At 41.9% G+C, this 17,653-nt stretch overlaps 2 protein-coding genes across 5 annotated transcripts; one reads left to right on the top strand and one right to left on the bottom strand.

Moving 5' to 3' along the window:
* Positions 1-296: 296 nt before the first annotated feature.
* On the top strand, positions 297-5,510 carry LOC115180992 (mutS protein homolog 5-like). 4 transcript variants are annotated; one of them, XM_029743099.1, is made up of 9 exons: positions 297-401; positions 512-547; positions 624-706; positions 842-887; positions 1,058-1,196; positions 1,307-1,367; positions 1,470-1,623; positions 1,695-1,767; positions 5,435-5,500. In XM_029743099.1, exons 1-6 carry the CDS (start codon positions 322-324, stop codon positions 1,346-1,348), a joined length of 426 nt encoding a protein of 141 aa, XP_029598959.1. In that variant the 5' UTR covers positions 297-321; the 3' UTR covers positions 1,349-1,367; positions 1,470-1,623; positions 1,695-1,767; positions 5,435-5,500. The 4 variants fall into 4 exon arrangements, with proteins under 4 accessions (XP_029598959.1, XP_029598958.1, XP_029598960.1 ...); XM_029743098.1 differs by having other exon boundaries at positions 1,470-1,767; positions 5,435-5,510; XM_029743100.1 differs by lacking the exon at positions 1,470-1,623.
* A 1,724-nt stretch (positions 5,511-7,234) lies between these two features.
* On the bottom strand, positions 7,235-12,989 carry bncr (bouncer). Its single transcript, XM_029743101.1, has 3 exons — positions 12,752-12,989; positions 7,967-8,107; positions 7,235-7,760 (listed from the first exon to the last, which is right to left on the bottom strand). Exons 1-3 carry the CDS (start codon positions 12,804-12,806, stop codon positions 7,546-7,548), a joined length of 411 nt encoding a protein of 136 aa, XP_029598961.1. The 5' UTR covers positions 12,807-12,989; the 3' UTR covers positions 7,235-7,545.
* Positions 12,990-17,653: the final 4,664 nt, after the last annotated feature.

Here is a 17,653-nt window from a genome sequence, read left to right on the forward strand (position 1 = left end):
TACGGATAACCCGCGATGGACCAAACCAAAATATACAAACTTTTACAATTAGGTGTATTTACAATATAGATATCAAAAAATGTTAGTACATCGAAAAATAACATTAACTATGCTGCTGTAATTAAATAAAGAAAACACATTGAATTATTATTATTGTTATTAACTTATTAACATCCCCTCTTGACCTGGCCTACTTGAACTGTCCTTGTGTGCAACTTGGTGCATAATCTAGGGGAACAACATCACTCTACTACACGTGTGTGTGTGTGTTTATTTGTGTGTGTGTCCTAGCTGCGGTCAGTAGGTGCGTTGCTGAAGTGTATGGACAGGAGGAGAGTGGGAGTGGAGCTAGAGGACAGCAGTGTGGGAGTCCCCATCTTACAGTTCCACACCTACACACTGTAAGACACACACACACAACACAACACACACATACAGAGAGATAGGTCAGTTGTGTATAGGTATTGTGGTTGAATGTTTTTTTCACATCTGAATTTCACTCCTCTTACAGGAAAGACGTAGTGTACGTGGACCAGGATACTTACAGGTCAGTCCCTCTGGAGACGAACACAGACACAAACACACACACACACACTCTCTGCCATGTTTGTTGTGTGTTCCAGCGTGCTGCAGATCTTCAAGTCGGAGCTGCACCCCTCTGTGTACAAGCTGCAGTCTGGGGAGCAGGAAGGGCTCAGTCTCTATGGTAACACACATTATGGGAAGTCAATGCGCTGATGTGATGTCAGTACATTCTCACACTCGCGTTATGAGAAGCGGTGATCTCTCAGTCGTGTTTCCAGTAGTGATGATGTCATGGGTGTTGGTGTCTCTGTTTCAGGGACACTGAATCACTGCAGGTGCAAGTTTGGCTCCAAACTGCTTCGGTGAGGAAAACCTGTTCTCATGGTTGAAGTGTCAGAAACCAATCACACACAGATTATATCTGAGAAACATAATCAATACCTCAGTACCTGTTTGTGGTGCGTAGTCATAATCTATCCCTCCTTGTTTTGCTAGATGTTGGTTATTGTGAAATCCTCTCTCTTTCTCTCAGCCAGTGGTTTCTGAGGCCTACTCGTGATCTGGCGGTGTTGAACATGAGACAGGAAGTTGTGAGATTCTTCTCCTGTCCACGCAACTCTGACTCCCTAAACACTTTGCAGTCCTCCCTACGCAACATCAGGAACATCTCGGTAACCATGACCTGTGAACTTTACCCTTCAGCGCCATGCAGCCTCAGCCTGCAACATCAGTGATGAGTATGAATTTTCTGTAATAAAGAGTATTATTTCTCCTGCTGTAGACTCTCCTGCGTTCGATGTCTCTGTCTCACACCAAAGTCTGACTGGCAGGGTCTCTACAAGGTAGGAGTTCTACGGCCATTTATCTATATGAATAGCGTGTCTGAATGTGTATTAGACAATCTACGGTGCAGTGTGAATAGTGTGTGTGTGTCTGTGTTGTAGACAGTGTATAGTGCAGTGTGTATCAGGGACACAGTGCGCTCCCTGCCTCAGTCCATCCAACTCTTCCAGGAGATCAGTGAGGGATTCTCAGACGACCTTTACTACATCGCCTCGCTCATCAGCAGAGTGGTGGGACACACAGTACACACGTCAGGTGCAGCTCCCATGTTCTGTATGTCAATGTGTTTCATTCTCATTTTATTCTGTGATTTGTGTCTTGTATAGGTGGACTTCGAGGGCAGTTTAGCAGAAAACCGTTTCACTGTCAAACCCAATGTGGACCCTGCTATAGACGAGAGTGAGTGTTAATAACATTAGGGAATGCTGAAGGTTAGAGTTATGTTAGGGTTATGTTTGTTGAAGGTTAGGGTTATGTTTGTTGAAGGTTAGGGTTATGTTTGTTGAAGGTTAGGGTTATGTTTGTTGAAGGTTAGGGTTATGTTAGTTGAAGATTAGTGTTATGTTTTTTTTTTTTTCAAGATGGCGTAGCAGTTCAGACGTCCTGTCGTGTCTCGTGTATATATATATTTACATATTTTTTTTCACTTATCTTTTTACATTTTTTTTTATTCAAATACTCAACCTCAAAGCACTCTCCTGCAACCCGCCTCACCAATTAAAAAAAAAAAAAAAAAGTATTATTTACCTCATCTGAATTCCACAACAGAAGCTAGCCAGAGATTAGCCATTTTCACTGGCTAACGTTGAAGTTCAGCTAGCCACGGTTAGCCGTCCTCAGCTGTCCATTAGCTCGAAAAGCTATCGCCAGTTTTTGTACAGCGCGACTCAGACCAGAGCATATCGGACCTATTCTCTATCCTTTCCCCGATTTCTACCGCAGGCTCTGGACATTTACACCTGGATCTTGCAGCTAACTAGCTGTTACCTGAGTGACGATTGGCAACGTCGGTCACGGAATTAACACACATTATTACGGAGCTAACCAGCTAGCCAGCTGAAGAGTTCCGTCAGCCACTCGTGGGCTATTCCTGAGCTAGCCAGCTGAAGTGTCTCCTGGGCTACAACTCACCTATCCTGACCCGTTTTACTGCCGATGCGGAGCCCCATCGGGTCTTCACGACTGGACCACCGACGTTATCTGCCCGAGGGAGTTGTCCAACTGGCCCCTCCGTCGCGACGTAACCTGATCGCCCATCTGCGGCCGGCTAATCGTTAGCTGTCTTTTCGGCTGCGATTTGAATAGGTCTATCGGACACTTTTCTTGGGCCACTATAACTAACTATTTTGCCAACTTGGACAGGTCCCCCCTTCCACACGGAACCCCACTAACCCACAGACGGAAACGCACGAGGTGGCTAAAAACAGACCTCCCTCCCATCTTCCACCAGCTTGCTACCTATGGCCCGGCTAGCTGTCTGAATCTCACTGGACCCTCTGATCACTCGGCTAAGCATGCCTCTCCTTAATGTCAATATGCCTTGTCCATTGCTGTTCTGGTTAGTGTTTATTGGCTTATTTCACTGTAGAGCCTCTAGCCCTGCTCATTATACCTTATCCAACCTCTCAGTTCCTCCACCCACACATGCTATGACATCTTCTGGTTTCAATGATGTTTCTAGAGACAATATCTCTCTCATAATCACTAAATGCCTAGGTTTACCTCCTCTGTACTCACATCCCACCATACCTTTGTCTGTACATTATACCTTGAAGCTATTTTATCGCCCCCAGAAACCTGCTCCTTTTTCTCTATTCTGGACGTCACAGACGACCAATTCTTATAGCTTTTAGCCGTACCCTCATACTTATTCTTCTCTGCTCCTCTGGGGATGTAGAGGTGAACACAGGCCCTGAAACACATTATCACCTTTTGTAAGTGGCTGCTCCGAGGACCTTTGAATGAGGCGCGTGCACGAGTCGCTTCTGAGGAGAAATTTTATTCGGCTGTTTAGGCTCAATGCATACTCCCGGTCGGAATATTATCACTTATCTACGAGATAACTGGCATAAAAATTGGTTTTAAACAGCGGTTGACATGCTTCGAAGTACGGTAATGGAATATTTAGACATTTTTGACACGCCAATGCGCCATGCGCGGGACCGTGAAGAAGCATTCTGATAGTGTCTAGAACTCACGAACAAAACGTCGCTGTTTGGATATAACGATGGATTATTTGGGACCAAACCAACATTTGTTATTGAAGTAGAAGTCCTGGCAGTGTATTCTGATGAAGAACAAGCAAGGTAAGAACATTTTTCTTATAGGAAATGTGATTTTGGTGGAGGCTGACCTGGGTGGGTATCTAAATAGCTAGCCCTGTAATGCCGGGCTATGTACTTAGATTATTGCAAAATGTGCTTCATCCGAAAAGCTATTTTAAAATCGGACATATCGAGTGCATAGAGGAGTAATGTATCTATAATTCTTAAAATAATTGTTATGCTTTTTGTGAACGTTTATCGTGAGTAATTTAGCAAACTGTTAGTAAATTCCCCGGAAGTTTGCGGGGGTTATGCTTTTTCTGAACGTCACATGCTAATGCAAAAAGCTGTTTTTTGATATAAATATGAACTTGATTGAACAGACATGCATGTATTGTATAACACAATGTCCTAGGTGTGTCATCTGATGAAGATCATCAAAGGTTAGTGCTGCATTTAGCTGTGGTTTGGGTTTATGTGACATGATATGCTAGCTTGAAAAATGGATGTCTGATTTTTTCTGGCTGGGCACTCTGCTGACATAATCTAATGTTTTGCTTTCGTTGTAAAGCCTTTTTGAAATCGGACAGTGGGGTTAGATTAACGAGATTCTTGTCTTTAAATAGCTGTAAAATAGTCATATGTTTGAGAAATTGAAGTAATAGTATTTCTAACGATTCAAAAATCGCGCCACTGGAATTTCAGTAGCTGTTACGTAGGTGGGACGAAATCGTCCCACATACCCCAGAGAGGCTAGCATAGCTGCGGGAAGTAGGGGTGCTGAAGCACTCCCTGAAAAATATGAAGATTTTCTTTTATATATAGAGAGTGCATTCGGAAAGTATTCAGACCTTGACTTTTTCCACGTTTTGTTACATTACAGCCTTAAATACACACAATACCCCATAATGACAAAGCGAAACAGCTTTTTTTTAAACATTTCTGCACATTTATTACAACTAAAAAACATACCTTATTTACATAAGTATTCAGACGCTTTTGCTATGAGACTCGAAATTGAGCTCAGGTGCATCCTGTTTCCATTTGTTTCTAAGAAAAATGCTATTGCAACCTCTTTGCAATAAGGAATTGAGACCAAAAGCTCAAGAGAAGTTAAGTGTTTAATACCAAGGATACAGTCAGCTGAGTGCATGCATTTAGAAAGTTCACAAAACATCTTATACTCTTCCCTCCTTTTGGTCACCACCCTCTTGTAGGTGTCACCTCCCCAGCTATACATTTTATAACCCCAATGAGTTTCCCTCCTTTCCCCTGTGGAATGTCCATGGTCCTCTCTTTGTTTTGCTAGATGTCAGAATCACAACCCGTCCATCTTCATTGTCCTGGGCCTGACCCTGCTCTTTGATCCTAGGCAATTTCTTCTTATCTGATTAGGTCAACCTTTCTAAATGAGCATACACACAGTTTCATGACCTAAACTCCATTAATAATCACAGTAATCATTCACTAAACAGGATACAAACAAACTACAAACTATTTTTTTTTTTTTTTTTTTTTTCTCCACAAAAGTAGTGCACTCCATCTTTAATAGTTCTGTATTAGCGGACTGATATAGCATCTGTAATGTGGCCGAAAAATATTTTTCCAGCACCCACCCACAAATATTTTTTTGTACAATTCTATTTCTAGCAAAAATGAATATATAACGCAGCCCCCACACTCCCAAACTACTTCCTGTGTCTGTGCACACAAGTACAATAAGGCATCACATTTTTTTCAACAGAAATGCAAACTAAGAGTGTAAGTTATGTATGTGCGTGTGTGTGTGTGTGTTTGTGTAGGTATCTGAACTGTACAGAACAGGAAAGACCATTAAACGCATTGACTGACCATCTACAGAGAAGCAGTCAAACAAGTAAGTCACACACTCACAGTGAACACACACACAAAGTCAAATCAAATGTTATTGGCTGAATACAACAGGTGTAGACAGTGTAATGCTTACTGACGAGCCCATTCCCTACAGTGCAGAGTTAGAATAAGACAAATATTTCCTCAATAAAAAGGAAATAGTAGCACAGTAACAACAATAACGAGGCTAAATACGAGGAGTACCTGTACCGAGTCAATGTGCAGGTGAGACTCTAAAGACAGATTTACATTTAAATAAGTTGAGATAAAAGAATGCATGTAAATGTGAACATGAATTAATGCCTCCACTTCAGTTTACTCTGATGTTTTTTCTTGCACTGTACCCAATGATTTATGAAAACTGACTTGATAGGTCGATGTCCTCATTATGGTTTTACAGACGTTTTTTGAGTTTTATGTACACACGTTATTAGAATAGTTATGAAATAAATGCACAATGTTATATTTGGTAACACTTGCTTATTTTCCCTCGACTCCAACCCCATTCGATGCATTGAACGGATGTGGGTGGATCAATGTCTACATAAGGTTGCTAATTATAAACACTCACAAAAGCTCTGAGGAAGGCCTTGAAGTCGATACGTAAAGTTATTAAAGAGCAGTGATACTATCAAGATCAGTGTGTGGGTTTCTTCTTTTTTCCTCTTATTCAGCTGTTACCATTCACCTGCAACACAGATGGCTCAGATGAACATCTAAATAAGTTATTCTGCTTGCAATAGATACGCACAATCACACACAGGTGTTTTCTTTGTGTGTGTGTGTGTCTGTCAGGTGTGTTTGTGTGGTGAAGAAGTTCCTGTGTGTGAACCTTGAGGACCAGAGTGTGGATCTGCAGCGCTACATGAAGGAGGAGCTGCTTCCCTCTGGAGGAGACCTGCTCTAACAGCAACACTACTGTATACCAGTACTACTGTTGTCTATCTAACAGCAACAATACTGTATACCAGTACTACTGTTGTCTATCTAACAGCAACACTACTGTATACCAGTACTACTGTTGTCTATCTAACAGCAACACTACTGTATACCAGTACTACTGTTGTCTATCTAACAGCAACACTACTGTATACCAGTACTACTGTTGTCTATCTAACAGCAACACTACTGTATACTAGTACTACTGTTGTCTATCTAACAGCAACACTACTGTATACTAGTACTACTGTTGTCTATCTAACAGCAACTCTACTGTATACCAGTACTACTGTTGTCTATCTAACAGCAACACTACTGTATACCAGTACTACTGTTGTCTATCTAACAGCAACACTACTGTATACCAGTACTACTGTTGTCAATAGGATCCAATTTGTAAGTCGCTCTTGATAAGAGCATCTGCTAAATGACTTAAATGTAAATGTTAAATGAGATACACTAAAACACTGTCCAGTATGACCTCAGCTTCACTGACTGTAAGAGGAAGTTGCCCCAAGATGCTGATGGTTTTAGAGAGGTTAAGATGATCCTAGATCTGTGCCTATGGGTCTGAGAGATTGATGCATACAACTTTAGGATTTACCATAACACTAAAGTCAATAGGAGATACTGTAGTATTCTCTATGGAATTATTTCAGTTTGGAGGAGAACATAAAAGTAATTTTAACGTGTTTAAAATATCCCAACCAAGATTGAGGACAATGTAAATTTGTATTACGTTATTCACGGTTACAATTCAGAATGTTCAATAAATATGATCGAAAATAAAATCCAGTCTCCTTTTCTTGTTTATGCCAACAACAGAATGGGAAAATTACATTTATTCAAAATTGAATTCCATAAAACCATCTAACCAATTTTGCCCAAGCCCAGAGACAGCTTCTAAGGGTTGAACATGAGACTTTTGCCTCAGTCTGGCACATCCACATATGTTAATTACTGTCCATATTCCTTGACAAATAAACACAGAATATTAACAGAATTAAGAAAATTGAATAAATGTGTGCTGCTGGGGACTTTATGATGCATGGTGGTTATTGTAGTCTGTTGAAGGTGAGGATCATGGTTATTGTAGTCACTGTCAGGGAGAGGAGAGGTGGATGATGGTTATTGTAGTCAGTGCCAGGGAGAGGAGTGTGTTGAGGGGTAGTGTGTGTCCGGTGTTGCAGAAGTGTGTGTCGCAGCAGTGCCTGGTCATCACGTAGATGGTTGTGTTGGAGAAGATCTCCACATTGGTCACCAGCTCACACTCCTTCGCCTTGACACAGCCCAGCAATTTAACATCCAACACATCACCTACAGAAACACACACACACACCGTTAACACACATAGACACTGTCAACACACTAATATGCTCTGCTTCACATTTCTCTGCCAAAAATCCACAAAACCCAGCACCGTAATGTCCCACACACAGCCCCCACACACACACAGAAACACTCACACACACAGAAACACTCACACACAGCACCCGCCGGCCATGTCTATCCATGTGACCCACCTGCCTTCCCTCGGCCAGTGTAGCACTTCTCCCCGATGTTGCAGTTGGTTTTGGTGGTGTAGCAGGCATCCCAGAAGCCCAGGTCACAGCGGAAACACTGCAGAGGCCCCTCCTCCCATTGCTCCTCCTGATCATCCTCATCTGGGACCACAGGGTAATATCATATACAGTACACTCTCACACAGGGACATAATCGCTACAAGTCATGAGTGTTATATTGATTTATTGATAGAATTGATGGAGACAACATTACATACATAAAAAAAGATTAAAGGTTTATTTCTATTGTGATCCTCTTTGGCAAATAATATGAAAGGTGGGCAAGATCGCATTGTACACAGTGGCGGTCCGAGACCATTTCAACTGGGGGCCAGTTGTACTGTTAGAGGGGCCAGTTACATTAGACGTTATTGTTGTCATATAATTTTCTTCCCCCCCCCAGAACCACTAGTGATTGTACACACTACACTCAATGCAGTTTTAAAAACATTAACAATTACAAATATTTACAACATAATCAACAGTACAGAGGAACCCAAGGCTCTCGAGTGGCGCAGCGGTCTAAGGCACTGCATCTCAGTGCTCAAGGCGTCACTACAGACCCTGGTTTGATTCCAGGCTGTATCACAACCGGCTGTGATTGGGAGTCCCATAGGATGGTGCTCGATTGGCCCAGCGTCGTCCGGGTTATGGTTTTCGCAGGATAGGCCGTCATTTTAAATAAGAATTTGTTCTTAACTGACTCGCCTAGTTAAATAAACAATTTAAATAAACCCTTACACAGGTCACTTCTTGAAAAGAAAAAAAGCCCTAATCAATCAACCATTATTTTTATGTGATGCTTTAAAGCTGTTCTCTGATGAAAGATTTAATTTACAGTGGTAATTTGTTCCACAGTACTGCAAGACGAGTATAATAGAGGAATACGTTTTCCCGATGAAGCTCTTGAATCCACAGGGAATAAAGTTGGTAGAGCTCCCTCTGGTGGAATACTGCTGGGTGTCACCAATGTGATAAAATAATTACATAGGTACTGTACATTTGGGAAAGAGTTATGTGAAATGTTGTGGGTAACCCCCAACTTGGGTGACTCTGGTTTCACTTGAGCAACTCTTGAGCCCTTTCAGTTTATCAAAGAGACAGGGTTGAACATGAGTACCGAATGGGAGCTTGAGAACAATCTTGACTATCTTATTCTCAGTGGTGTAACATACTTCAGTAAAAATACTTGAAAGTACGACTTAAGTAGTTTTGGAGGGTATCTGTACTTTACTATTTATGACAACTTTTACTTCACTACTTTCCTAAAGAAAATTATGTACTTTTTACTCCATACATTTTCCCTGACACCCAAAAGTAGGACAGGAAAATGGTCTAATTCACAAACGTATCAAAAGAACATCCCTAGTCATCCCTACTGCCTCTGATCTGGTAGATTCACTAAACACATGTTTCATTTGTAAATGATGTCTGAGTGTTGGAGTGTGCCCCTGGCTATCTGTAAATAAGAAAAGGGTGCCGTGTTGTTTGCTTAATATAAGGAATTTGACATTATTTATACGTTTACTTTTGATACTTCAGTATATTTTAGCAATTGCATGTACTTTTGATACTTAAGTATATTGAAAACCAAATACTTTTAATCAAGTAGTATTTTACTGGGTGACTTTCACTTTTAATTGAGTCATTTTATTTTAAGGTATCTTTAATTTTACTCAAGTATGACAATTGGGTACTTTTTCCACCACTGCTTATTCTGAGTTTTCTGAAGCTTATTCTTGAGGCACACACATAATCAATTATCTAATCAAAATGACACTGCACAAGGGGCCCTGCCAGTGTCTGCAATTTTTTCCTATCGTGAAAACATTATTTCCTACCCAGAAACTTTACTTTTTGGTTAACCTTGGTGAGAGATTTTAAGGCCATACTCTCACCTGATGGGTCACTATCTTACTCACATCCAAGGTAGCTCACGGCATCTTTGGCAGTAACCACTGTGTCTATAGCAGACTACAGAAGACTGTGTCTATAGCAGACCACAGAAGACTGTGTCTATAGCAGACCACAGAAGACTGTGTCTATAGCAGACCACAGAAGACTGTGTCTATAGCAGACCACAGAACACTGTGTCTATAGCAGACCACAGAACACTGTGTCTATAGCAGACCACAGAACACTGTGTCTATAGCAGACCACAGAACACTGTGTCTATAGCAGACCACAGAACACTGTGTCTATAGCAGACCACAGAACACTGTGTCTATAGCAGACCACAGAACACTGTGTCTATAGCAGACTACAGAACACTGTGTCTATAGCAGACTACAGAACACTGTGTCTATAGTAGACTACAGAAGAATGTGTCTATAGCAGACCACAGAACACTGGGTCTATAGCAGACTACAGAAGAATGTGTCTATAGCAGACCACAGAACACTGTGTCTATAGCAGACCACAGAACACTGGGTCTATAGCAGACTACAGAAGAATGTGTCTATAGCAGACCACAGAACACTGTGTCTATAGCAGACCACAGAACACTGTGTCTATAGCAGACCACAGAACACTGTGTCTATAGCAGACCACAGAACACTGTGTCTATAGCAGACTACAGAACACTGTGTCTATAGTAGACTACAGAAGAATGTGTCTATAGTAGACTACAGAAGAATGTGTCTATAGCAGACCACAGAACACTGTGTCTATAGCAGACTACAGAACACTGTGTCTATAGCAGACTACAGAACACTGTGTCTATAGCAGACTACAGAACACTGTGTCTATAGTAGACTACAGAAGAATGTGTCTATAGCAGACCACATAACACTGTGTCTATAGCAGACCACAGAACACTGTGTCTATAGCAGACCACAGAACACTGTGTCTATAGCAGACTACAGAACACTGTGTCTATAGTAGACTACAGAAGAATGTGTCTATAGCAGACCACAGAACACTGTGTCTATAGCAGACCACAGAACACTGTGTCTATAGCAGACCACAGAACACTGTGTCTATAGCAGACCACAGAACACTGTGTCTATAGCAGACTACAGAACACTGTGTCTATAGTAGACTACAGAAGAATGTGTCTATAGTAGACTACAGAAGAATGTGTCTATAGCAGACCACAGAACACTGTGTCTATAGCAGACCACAGAACACTGTGTCTATAGCAGACCACAGAACACTGTGTCAATAGCAGACCACAGAACACTGTGTCTATAGCAGACCACATAACACTGTGTCTATAGCAGACCACAGAACACTGTGTCTATAGTAGACTACAGAAGAATGTGTCTATAGTAGACTACAGAACACTGTGTCTATAGCAGACCACAGAACACTGTGTCTATAGTAGACTACAGAAGAATGTGTATAGTGCACCAAGATGTTACAGTAAGAGGGGAAACTAAAGTAGTTTAGTCAGGTAATTTTCTTAGGTAGCTGTATCTTGTGTTCATCTGCCAGCAGTATACCACAATGCATCCCTCTACTGAAAAGCATTAATGGTGGATGAGGTAAGTTTGTAAAGCACTTTGAGCACCTACAGTAGGTGGAAATTAGGTTTAGGTGGTAAGTCTAACCCTATGTACAAATTAGGGTTAGACTTACTGCTTATAGCTAGTCCAGCTATACTGTTGTTCCATTACCACCTAACATGGCCATCCACCTCTGGTGGGAGAAGCTCCTAGTGCTAATCCAAACCCTGAGTTTCAGTGATGTTCCTAATCTCTGGTCATCAGCCCCTCTCATCCTGTTAGCTTGTTAGCCCCTGCCAGCTCAGGTGAACACTAATTAGCTAGAGGGTTGGGGTTACACAAATTCACCAACTAGAACTAGGAAGTATTTCATCCAGTGTTTGCTATATCACTGGGTTGGAACAAAGACCTGCATGCACACACCAGGACTACAGTGGACCTAATGATTACTATATGGATTACAATAGCTACCTAAAACTAATTCCAGTAATCATCCCAAACCAGAGAAGGCTGGTGGGAGGAGCTATAGGAGGACAGGCTCATTGTGATGTCTGGAATGGAATCAATGGATTGGTATCAAACACATCAAACATATGAAAACCATGTTTGACTCTGTACCATTTATTCCATTCCTCCTATAGCTCATCCCACCAGCCTCCTCTGTCCCAAACATAGAGTCACCCAATTCAACCTCAACTTAACTCTCTTCCAGTAATTATCTTCTCTTCCAGTAATCATCCCAAACATAGAGTCACCCAACCCAACCTTTTTTCAGGAAAAAAAGCACAACTACCTTCAGGATAGTGACTGCAGGACTGGTGGAGGTGGTTAAAGACATGAAAAGCCCATCCTGTTCAATCAGAACAATCCCAGTATTTGTATAAAACTGATACTGACACATTTGTATAATATCATAATATAATTATTTTCGTAGTGAATATGTTCATGGAGGCTCTGTGTAGCTAAAATGTCATGTTTATGTTCCTATTGACGTGTTATGTATGCTTTATGAACACACATTTAAAAATATATATATATCTTAAATGTGCTGTAGCAGTTTGAAGTTTTTTATTTTATGTATTTAAGTCAGTTAAGAACAAATTCTTATTTACAATGACCTGGGTCTGTAGTTGGTGTTAAACAACATCAGGAAAGATATATAATATAATTCTATGATTATAACATTCAAATTGTATGTCCCCCAGCTTCTGTGTGAAAAACTTCACATCCCATACCTAAAGTATAGCCTACCTAAATACTATGACCCAGATGAGAGAAAGACCAATTCATCTCGATTTACCTGCAGAAGCTGTTAACATCGCCAGGGCAAAAACACAGAGCATCAATCCCCTCATTTCAGAAATAAATCCTTCAAACTATCCAGAGAAGGGCCAGTTGAGACCACAAAACGAGGAGTGTCCCTGAGGAAGTCAATGAGCTCCATTGTGACAGTAGGAGCAGGCACCCCTGTAGCTACAATTGGATTAAGACGCATTATACCTGTCTATTCTCACAGACCAATCACTGTTGTTGTCAGAGGCACCACTGCGCAAGCCATCCGGAGCAGAGAGGTAAAGACAGAGGCTCTCTATAAGCTGTCTATATATATATATATATATATATATATATATATATATAGCCATCCGGAGCAGATATATATATATCTGCTCCGGATGGCTCTGATCCGAAGCATTTTATTGCAGTAGTGGAAAAAGTACCCAATTGTCATACTTGAGTAAAAGTAAAGATACCTTAATACAAAATTACGTGAGTAAAAGTCACCCAGTAAAATACTACTTGAGTATCAAAAGTAAAATGTAATTGCTCAAATATACTTAAGTATCAAAAGTAAAAGTATAAATCATTTAATATTCCTTATATACTGCTCAAAAAAATAAAGGGAACACTTAAACAACACAATGTAACTCCAAGTCAATCACACTTCTGTGAAATCAAACTGTCCACTTAGGAAGCAACACTGATTGACAATAAATTTCACATGCTGTTGTGCAAATGGAATAGATAACAGGTGGAAATTATAGGCAATTAGCAAGACACCCCCAATAAAGGAGTGGTTCTGCAGGTGGGGACCACAGACCACTTCTCAGTTCCTATGCTTCCTGGCTGATGTTTTGGTCACTTTTGAATGCTGGCGGTGCTTTCACTCTAGTGGTAGCATGAGACGGAGTTGTCATGACGTTGGCCTGTGGGTAAGGTTTATGACCCCCCCCCATAAATACCTTTCTCCCTTCCCCTCTCTTACTGACCCTACTAAAGGACTGCTGTCCTGTTAAATATAGAGAGTCTGGGAACATCAAACAAATGGGGAAAGGAACCATATTTTGGTAATAAAACCAGTTGGAAATATGCTTGATAACGTAATGAGTATGGAGGTCAGTTCATTGTTATCTGGGACATTATGATTGATTATGATTGATGACAGGACGACATAAACTGTACCTGTATCAGAGTCACATGGAATTGTTATGCAATTGAAATGTTTGATATTGAAATTGTTTGTTAGGAGATTAAATGTAATTTAGCTTCCAAATGAGAGAATGGGGTTTTCATAAGGAAAGTGCCCTGCTCGATCAGTGGCCTAACCCTGTGAAGAGACAGGGGTTATAAACGATGAAACACCTCCTCCCTCCCTCTCCACTATATAAGCCTTTGACGAAAAGATAACCAGGTAGTTCCAGTACGTGAGGTCTGCAGCCTCTACGTTAGAAGGACACACATATTAAGGACAGAACTAAGCCAACCTCGGCGTGAGCTATGGTATGAACTGGTATGAACTTTGAGCTTATTCACTACAGAAGTGATACTTCCTAGCCGTTAAGGACGGACGACGGATCCAGTCTAACAACCAGACGAAGATACCACCACGTATCCAATTTACCACCATTGACATTCTTCCACTACAGGAAGATCTGTTGGCCAACCCGGCCAGCATCTACGACCAATCTACCGAAGCGCAGCTCAGAGTAAATATTTATTGCATTTTCCTTTTCCAAATGGGCGGTAATTTAGAATGCATAAGATAATGTATTTACGATAGCATAGCTGCTGTTTCTCTGTTCCTAAATCTTCCCGCTCTTTCATTCAAGCCCAACCCCCTTTCCTTTGTGTAACCAGGTTCCGTCCACCGGGACGTTTTCTGTATGACATCATTGGTATTCTGTGTATTTGTAATTCTGTGTGATTAGTTAGGTATTTAGTAAATAAATAATTAAACCCAATTTTGTATTGCTGATTCAACTTGTTAGCCAGGGTTCGTGAAGATAACCAAGAATTTACAACTTTATGAGACTGAAAATAAGATAAGGGTTAATATTGACTGCTATCGATGTAAAATATTACTAAGTATTTTAAGAGTTTATTCGGAAGATAACAGCTCTATAAACGTTCTTCCGTGGTGCCCCGACTTTCTAGTTAATTACATTTACCTGATTAGCTTAATCAGGTGATATTAATTACAGAGAAAGAATTTTATAGGTTAGCATGTCATATCACTTAATCCGGCATAGCCAAAGACACGACAGAGTCTACAACCCACACAAGTGGCTCAGGTAGTGCAGCTCATCCAGGATGGCACATCAATGCGAGCTGTGGCAAGAATGTTTGCTGTGTCTGTCAGCGTAGTGTCCAGAGCATGGAGGCGCTACCAGGAGACAGGCCAGTACATCAGGAGACGTGGAGGAGGCCGTAGGAGGGCAACAACCCAGCAGCAGGACCGCTACCTCCGCCTTTGTGCAAGGAGGAGCAGGAGAAGCACTGCCAGAGCCCTGCAAAATGACCTCCAGCAGGCCACAAATGTGCATGTGTCTGCTCAAACGGTCAGAAACAGACTCCATGAGGGTGGTATGAGGGCCCGACGTCCACAAGTGGGGGTTGTGCTTACAGCCCAACACCGTGCAGGACGTTTGGCATTTGCCAGAGAACACCAAGATTGGCAAATTCGCCACTGGCGCCCTGTGCTCTTCACAGATGAAAGCAGGTTCACACTGAGCACGTGACAGACGTGACAGAGTCTGGAGACGCCGTGGAGAACGTTTTGCTACCTGCAACATCCTCCAGCAAGACCGGTTTGGCGGTGGGTCAGTCATGGTGTGGGGTGGCATTTCTTTGGGGGGCCGCACAGCCCTCCATGTGCTCGCCAGAGGTAGCCTGACTGCCATTAGGTACCGAGATGAGATCCTCAGACCCCTTGTGAGACCATATGCTGGTGCGGTTGGCCCTGGGTTCCTCCTAATGCAAGACAATGCTTGACCTCATGTGGCTGGAGTGTGTCAGCAGTTCCTGCAAGAGGAAGGCATTGATGCTATGGACTGGCCCACCCGTTCCCCAGACCTGAATCCAATTGAGCACATCTGGGACATCATGTCTCGGTCCATCCACCAACGCCACGTTGCACCACAGACTGTCCAGGAGTTGGCGGATGCTTTAGTCCAGGTCTGGGAGGAGATCCCTCAAGAGACCATCCGCCACCTCATCAGGAGCATGCCCAGGCGTTGTAGGGAGGTCATACAGGCACGTGGAGGCCACACACACTATTGAGCCTCATTTTGACTTGTTTTAAGGACATTACATCAAAGTTGGATCAGCCTGTAGTGTGGTTTTCCACTTTAATTTTGAGTGTGACTCCAAATCCAGACCTCCATGGGTTGATAAACTGGATTTCCATTGATTATTTTTGTGTGATTTTGTTGTCAGCACATTCAACTATGTAAATAAAAAAGTATTTAATAAGATTATTTCATTCATTCAGATCTAGGATGTGTTATTTTAGTGTTCCCTTTATTTTTTTGAGCAGTGTATTACGCAAACCAGACGGCATAATTTTCTTGTTTTTTAATAGTCAGGTCACACTGGTAAATAGTAAAGTAAAGTACAGATAACCCCAAAAACGACTTCATTAGTACTTTAAAGTATTTTTACTTAAGTACTTTACACAACTGTGTTATTGTAAAGCTAAGACATTTAGTTAACCAATCGGCTCAGATAAAGATCTGCCTGTAACTAGTCTGGGCTATTTCACTAGCTCATGAAAATATCTGTACTTCCCCCCATATTAAACTAACACATTAGCATCATCAGAGAGAATGTTTTTTTGAGAAACAGCTGTTGGATTCTTAGAAATACTCCTTATATGGGATCTAAATACTTATTTGATTGAACCTTTATTTTGACAGGGTCATGCTGAGACTACGGTTTATTTTACAGATGAGCCCTGTAATTACAAAAACACACTACGAAAAGCAAAAAATATGGATTTAAAGTTACAAAGGAAAGAACAGATGGAGAGGATTAGGGTATCTCGCACGGCCGCTGGAAAAAGCCTGTTACACTTTATTATTTCATGAACATGTTTAAACACCTCAAAGGGAATAATGGGATGTCCTAAATCAACAATGAGGGTTAGATGACTAATGGACATCTGTACTTGACTGGTCTACCACATGAAGGGGGGCGCTATTGAAATCCTACTTTATGTTAAGGTGTTGTTGCTGTGGGTCCCAGGTGTCCCATGTGTTGTTGCTGTGGGTCCCAAGTGTCCCAGGTGTTGTTGCTGTGGGTCCCAGCTGTCCCAGGTGTTGTTGCTGTGGGTCACAGGTGTCCCAGGTGTTGTTGCTGTGGGTCACAGGTGTCCCAGGTGTCGTTGCTGTGAGTCCCAGGTGTCGTTGCTGTGAGTCCCAGGTGTCCCAGGTGTCGTTGCTGTGGGTCCCAGGTGTCCCAGGTGTTGTTGCTGTGGGTCCCAGGTGTCCCAGGTGTTGTTGCTGAGAGTCACAGGTGTCCCAGGTGTTGTTGCTGTGGGTCACAGGTGTCCCAGGTGTTGTTGCTGTGGGTCACAGGTGTTGTTGCTGTGGGTCACAGGTGTCCCAGGTTGAAACACTAACTTGAGATCCTGACTATCTACTGATCAATGGGATATTTGCACAAAGTTGTGATTTGCATGTTAGGATTGATGTTATGATTCAGCCCTCTGTCTTTGGTCCTGTAACCCCAGTAGGGTCTCCCTCCTCGGTAAAACACACGTCTGACTCAGCGAGGAGTTAAGCAGCTTAGAGACAGTGCTCCCAGTCCCACCAGGGGGGGGCTACAGTACTGATCCTGCATAAACTCTAATAAAATGTATGACTGACATTAGAGGGAGACTTAAACAACTGTCCGGTTTGTGGGATTGCGTAACACAGAGACAGAC

The sequence above is a fragment of the Salmo trutta genome, unplaced genomic scaffold (genome assembly GCF_901001165.1).
Source record: "Salmo trutta unplaced genomic scaffold, fSalTru1.1, whole genome shotgun sequence".
Taxonomy (NCBI): Eukaryota; Metazoa; Chordata; class Actinopteri; order Salmoniformes; family Salmonidae; genus Salmo; species Salmo trutta.

Coding starts and splice junctions, on each gene's coding strand:
- LOC115180992 (XM_029743097.1), top strand. CDS start 322: ATGGACAGGAGGAGAGTGGGAGTGGAGCTAGAGGACAGCAGTGTGGGA. Junction 548..623: donor GTGGACCAGGATACTTACAG/GTCAGTCCCTCT, acceptor TGTGTGTTCCAG/CGTGCTGCAGATCTTCAAGT. Junction 707..841: donor GGAAGGGCTCAGTCTCTATG/GTAACACACATT, acceptor TCTCTGTTTCAG/GGACACTGAATCACTGCAGG.
- bncr (XM_029743101.1), bottom strand. CDS start 12,806: ATGAGGGGATTGATGCTCTGTGTTTTTGCCCTGGCGATGTTAACAGCT. Junction 8,108..12,751: donor GATGTTAACAGCTTCTGCAG/GTAAATCGAGAT, acceptor CTGTGGTCCCAG/ATGAGGATGATCAGGAGGAG. Junction 7,761..7,966: donor CACTGGCCGAGGGAAGGCAG/GTGGGTCACATG, acceptor GTGTTTCTGTAG/GTGATGTGTTGGATGTTAAA.